Source organism: Schistosoma mansoni, assembly GCF_000237925.1.
Source record: "Schistosoma mansoni, WGS project CABG00000000 data, supercontig 0138, strain Puerto Rico, whole genome shotgun sequence".
Classification (NCBI taxonomy): domain Eukaryota; kingdom Metazoa; phylum Platyhelminthes; class Trematoda; order Strigeidida; family Schistosomatidae; genus Schistosoma; species Schistosoma mansoni.
The window spans coordinates 477,293-483,203 of record NW_017386041.1 but is presented as its reverse complement, the minus strand read 5'-3'; the positions used below and the strand labels follow the sequence as shown (position 1 = coordinate 483,203).

General features: G+C 36.9%; 1 protein-coding gene across 1 annotated transcript; it reads right to left on the bottom strand.

Moving 5' to 3' along the window:
- Smp_199960 (DNA polymerase zeta catalytic subunit, putative) lies at positions 1–4,728 on the bottom strand (the record flags this gene model as incomplete). Its single annotated transcript, XM_018788620.1, has 5 exons — positions 1–161; positions 282–413; positions 702–799; positions 4,356–4,545; positions 4,578–4,728. 5 exons carry the CDS (start codon positions 4,726–4,728, stop codon positions 1–3), a joined length of 732 nt encoding a protein of 243 aa, XP_018646534.1.
- Positions 4,729–5,911: the final 1,183 nt, after the last annotated feature.

The following is a 5,911-nucleotide window of genomic DNA, read 5'->3' as shown; positions in this document are numbered from 1 at the left end:
TTAGGCTAACTGATATGGGAAAGAAACAAGTAATAGCTGAAATTTACCTGTATAGTTTATATCTTGTTCAACTTCCAAAGATGTATGTTGATCACAAAGTAAATTAGTCCATTGAGTAAGATAATGCATTTCGCTTGTTGACAGATCAACTACACCACTCTCTAATAAATTGGAAGTAATAAGATATCAAAAGAAGGATGATAAAGTAGAAAATGTTTGGTGATATGATTGAAAAAATTATGGTATGAATAATTAACAAGATCAAAATGTGACACGCTTACGTTTAGTTGGTAATAATTCATCAGAAGTAGGCATTTCAGGTAGTCTTTCACTTGGAATGTCACGATTTGATGCACGACGCATTTTCTCTTCATGCCACATAGCTTCTAGGCCAGGATTTATAGATAAATTATCTTTAAAATGTGTAATTAAAACCAAAACATGATGTAGGATGAAGTGAAAGCAATTGGAAGACTACTATATAATGACAAGGATAACAATATATAAGTAAATAATATAAGAATTCATACAAAATCTATGTACGTATGTACTAACACAAGATAAGAAAACAGGTACTTGAACTTGTTAAATGAAAAGCTAAAAGATGAGATCATAGAATTGGGAAATCCACACTATGTTAAGTAAAAACTTATTAAGGTTACTTCATGGTTGTATTCTCAAAACTTTCACTGGAAACATACCTTGCAGATCTCGACGATTCAGTATATCCCAAGCAGATATATCAACTTCTAGTTCCATACTTGTACATTTTGGAATAGAGTCTGGTGATAGATATTCCCTAAATAAACAAAGAATGTTGACGGAATTATGGACGGATAAATTAATAGCGATTAGCTTTTAAAAACACAACCCATTATATTGTTTACTAACGCACTTGTTAATATAAATTTACATTATTTTGTCGGAAGCATATTTGAATCCCAAGAAAAAGTTATGCTGATATAAATGGAGTAGCATGACTCGTGAAAATGCATACTTTCGCCACTTGTTGGAAATATGCCCCCCAAATGTCCTGGTACGGCCAAGAGTGGGGAGAATCCGCTCTCCCTCTCCGCATGCTCCCACATGGTCACATGAATACAACCACCATCACGGAAGTCCTACTCACTGCCTTCTCGTGGCATTACTGTTGTTTACGAAATTGAGAGGACGAAAAGCGATTGTCCGGCGCTTTACCTGGGTAAGTGGACACGGAAAGTCCACCTAGGAGGGTTGGAAAACCCTCATTCCAAACCAATGGTGTACATGGACCTCAGTATCTTGAGGGGACAAATGGCATAAGAATCAATCGTTGGTCACCGGCTATCATGGGATTGCATCTCCTTACGATGCCCCACTGCCTTGTGGATCAGATCTTTAGGTCAAAGGCTCTGGGTGTGGCGCATTCTTATCTGGTGCCCCTTTGTACCAATATTTATGTTTAAATAAATATAAATGTTGGAAATATGATTACTTGATTGAGACAGAACTACTTCTAATCGACTAAAAACCCTAAAGAGGAATAACACCCTAGTCAAAAAAATTTTATTTCTGTCGAATACAGAACAAATTCTCTTGATAAACCTATTTTGATCACTTCTATTTAAATCTCATATTCAGAGAACCCACAATTTACTTAGCTTACATTTTGTATACGTCTATACACTAAGCAATTCCTCTTTCTTACGTTATTTAAAAGCATGAGAAAGAAGGATAGTAAGAGCGTTACATATAAAATTACACTATTAATTCGACATTTTGTAAAAGTAGTCATGTGCTATTTCTTCATATAGTTTATCAAGTACAGTCAACAAAGTCAACTAACTTCATAACTATATTATTTAAATTCATAGCTGTTAAACAGTTACAAACATCATGATTTCTAGGAACAAAGGGCTATCAACGCGCTTGGAATTTTCTACAACATTCATCAGAGTAGTGCTTTATAAATACAGTTTTGCTTGTAACAAGGTCAAAATGGATGATATGTATAGGATAAATCAATAATCAGTCCAACGGTTGCTAAATGCACTTGTACGTCTTCAGTTTATAGGTAACACATAAAAATAGTTTAACAACTCCCTGAATGATTATATTGTAAACAGAGTAAAAATAACCGTTACTAGTATCGAAGTTAAGGCTATCAATGCTAACTGGCAATGAGCCAATGACTAGGCAATGAACTATAACTAGCTAGTCGTTTCATTTCCTGTACATACGACTAGTAGAAGAGATCAATTGTTTCTTTAAACAATTTCTTTGCCTCTATATGTCAGCTGCGCATTCCCAAGAGACAGTTCCTTTCGCGAGCCAATTTCTTCTGTTTTATTTTTGAAAAGATTAAGATTTAGACTGCTGGCCAAATGGTCACTAAGGTTCATACTCACTGACTGACTTAGTGTATGAAGCTGTTAGTATTAAGACCGGAAACAAGTTTAAAATACATGTCACGAGATTTCAACGACTGATCAGTTCATTATACGATGCGCAATGGTTTAATGATAACAATGGATGATGGTGACCCACATCATGAATTTACTGTTAAGTGACCTCTCCAATGTAGAAAACGGTGAACAGGACACTTATCGAATTAATATTAACCAAAAGTTATAACAAACTCCCCGCGAAGCTCTTCTAGAGTTATTGGAGTTTTCAAGCCTGGATAAAGTAGGGTTGCGGTTACCAATCCTATCCCGCACAAAAAAACCCTCGCTAAAAAACGTTGGCCAGATAAAACCACTTAAACCCTTTAAACTGACAGGAGATTTGAAGGATCTTCAGTTAGAAAAGTTCTGAGGCCTCATGGTGAAAGCCAAGATTTTTAGGGAGCACGAGGCCGATGTCTCTTCTGATAATCAGAGCAACAATTAACACAGGCATATGGAACGTGCGGCTTATGCTTCACGAAGGTAACGAGCATAAGTAAGTAAGTAAAAGTTACAACCGCTATATGACATCCTCTTGGTGATCGAATTGATTTCAGTGGTGGAAATACACGTTTTGTTTGATTTCATTTAATTGCTTGATTAGCTTTATAACATTGTTTATATCTTTTCTCATTAGCTTATTACTTTTGAAGTTTTAAATGCTTTAGTGATGAGCCAAAGAAATTCAGAACAATGCAGAAGAAATATGAAAAGCTAAGTTAACACTTACTAGTCACAGGAAACACGGTAGTGAACTGAACCAGTGGTTCGACTAAAGACTTATGCAAGCATCTTACAATGTGACAGACAAATGTACTCCACTTACTATTGTTCAAAAACAAAACGCCACATTCTTTACAATAAAGGAAGGACAGTATCGATTAGTATAAAAATGGCTTTACCTACTATACGGTGGAAGAATATAGCTTAATTTCACAACTTAACGAATTTTAGAAGTGCGGTCACAAAATAACAATCTGGAATTATTCGCTCCATATCTTGATAACTGAGATATAAAAGGAGTTTATTTACATTTAACTTTGTCCAAAATAATAGTAGATGAAATAATTTTCCATACTTTTAATAGCTCAGATATAAACATCCTAGGACTTGGTAAAAATATGATTCGCCCCAAGCTACCATACCAAATCAGTGCACTAGGAGGGGTTAACGAGATGAAAAATCGGAATAGTCGTCTATCCTAGTGAAATAGACCAGATATGAAGAATATGTTTCCGGAAGAAGAGATGAAATCGAGGAAAAGTGTGGGCAACCAACACTAGTCATGATTTACATAGTCAGTTAACATGGAGTGGAAAAATTATGATAAAAGTGCTTTACAATATGGAGGAACAAGTCTGTAGTTTTGAGTTTGTGTTACACAATTACTTGAAATTATTCATGACAGTGAACGCCAGTACACTGGTGCTGTCAGAAAATGCAGACCATTAGTGACACTTGGATTAAGCTAAATTTCATTACCCATCCATGACGCAGTTAGTGGTTAAAGTGTGAAATGCATAAGTGTAGTAACTTACGAGCCAAACTTTTGGGGATTCCATACATTTTCCGAGCTTCTTACCAACGACGGAAATCCTACAGAATTTGAGGCTACGAGCTATAAATGAATATGTACACTTACTACGGAATCTGAAATACCCTGCATAAAGCAGGTTCATACCAAAAAGATTATAATCCACACAAAACTATAACCAAATAATATAAGTAATACGAGGAAACCTGTAATAAGTACGGAATATGTGATTCATAAGTTTGAAATGGGCGATTTAATACGACCCCACTCAGCAATATATCGGAACAGACAGGAATCAAACTGGGGTCCACAAGGTAAAGTTTGATGAAAGGTTTTTTCGATTCATGATAACCGTATATCGAACTACACTGGGGTGAAAAACGAACCTAACTTACAAACCAGATACCACCGAAGCATCAAAAACTATGACGTCTTTGACATTAGGAGTGCTAAGTTTCGTGCGAATGGATTTTTCAAGGCTGAGAACAAATGACTGGACGAAATCATCAAGATCTGAATCTACATTTGGCAGCTCAATGAAAATGTACGGCAAAACCCCGTGTACGTTGGCACATATTTTCTGGCCTGAGAAACTTGTAAAAGCACATTCAAGTTACCTGTATGTGTTGTGCCATAAACTCGAATAACCGGGATCCGATGTGAATAACATCTTGCAAACTTAGAATACCCTATGTCCAGTAAGTCATTTGGCAACGAGAAGTAATAATCTAGAGAGAATATCTTTATTGATAAACATCCTGGAGACATATGTCGCAAGACGCAAAAAACTGCAACTTTTAATCTTAAGCAGGACTGGATCTAGCTTGAAGATATTCTGTGAATTGCGCGTGTGGAGAACCCTGCTTATAATTCTTTATGTGCTGAAAAATAAAAAAAAAATGCTAGTCAATGGCTTGGGGAACAAATAAAATGCACTGTAGATTTACTGGTGAAATGAATCGAAAACAATGTAAATAAAAGTCTTACATAACTTCCTTACCATATGGGATTGACAACGCTAGATACCGATTGAGGTAATTAACGCGACCTTTAAAATTCCGCCATCCTTTTAGCTTGCCTCTGAATAATTGGTACGATAGGCGATTGTCCAAATGATTGTGAACGGAATAGAATATTTTAAATAATGGTCGCTTGTGTCTAGAGGCAGTGGGTCATTGATTTATCTGGGTAAATACCTAGATATTAGTCAGTCTTCAGCATTATAGATAGTGGGTTGATGAACCTGTGTTAATCCTGACAGATTGTCTTCCAGTGAAGGTCCAGCTTCTCCTTGAAAATGTTCACTGATGGGGCTGATACCACTTGTTCTGGTAATGCATTCCACTTATTGACCACTCGATGAGAAAAACGGGACCCCACCTTTGGTTTATTAGATCGCGGTTTATGAACCTTCTTGCTATGACCTCGGAGAGTATTAGTTCTGCAGGGAGCAAAAGGATAAGACATATTAACACCCAAATCACGAATAAAGATACGAAACGCCAGTATAAGGTCACCCCGCGTCCTACGATAAGACAAGGGGAAAAGGTTTAGACGTTTCAAACGCTCATCGTAAGGGAATTTAGAAAGACCCTTCACTAATTTTGTTCCCACACGCTGGACACGCTCAAGTGAGTTAGTGTCATTTATCAGACATGGGCTAGCTGCTTGGATGCAGTACTCTAAATGTGGCCTTACATAGGTGGGATATAAAATTCGAAACATCTCGTCAAAGCATTTAAATGCTCGGCGAAGTGACCATAACGCACGATAACCTTTGGAAGCAGCCGCGATGCAGTGCTTAGTAGTTTTCAAGTCGTGACTCATAGTCACTCCTAAGTCTTTATGTTCTTGAACGCGTGGAAGAGATGTACCGTCAATGGTATGCGGGAAACTATTACCGTGCTCGATGTGCATGAGCACGCTCTTCCTTGGAAATGACAACGATCAG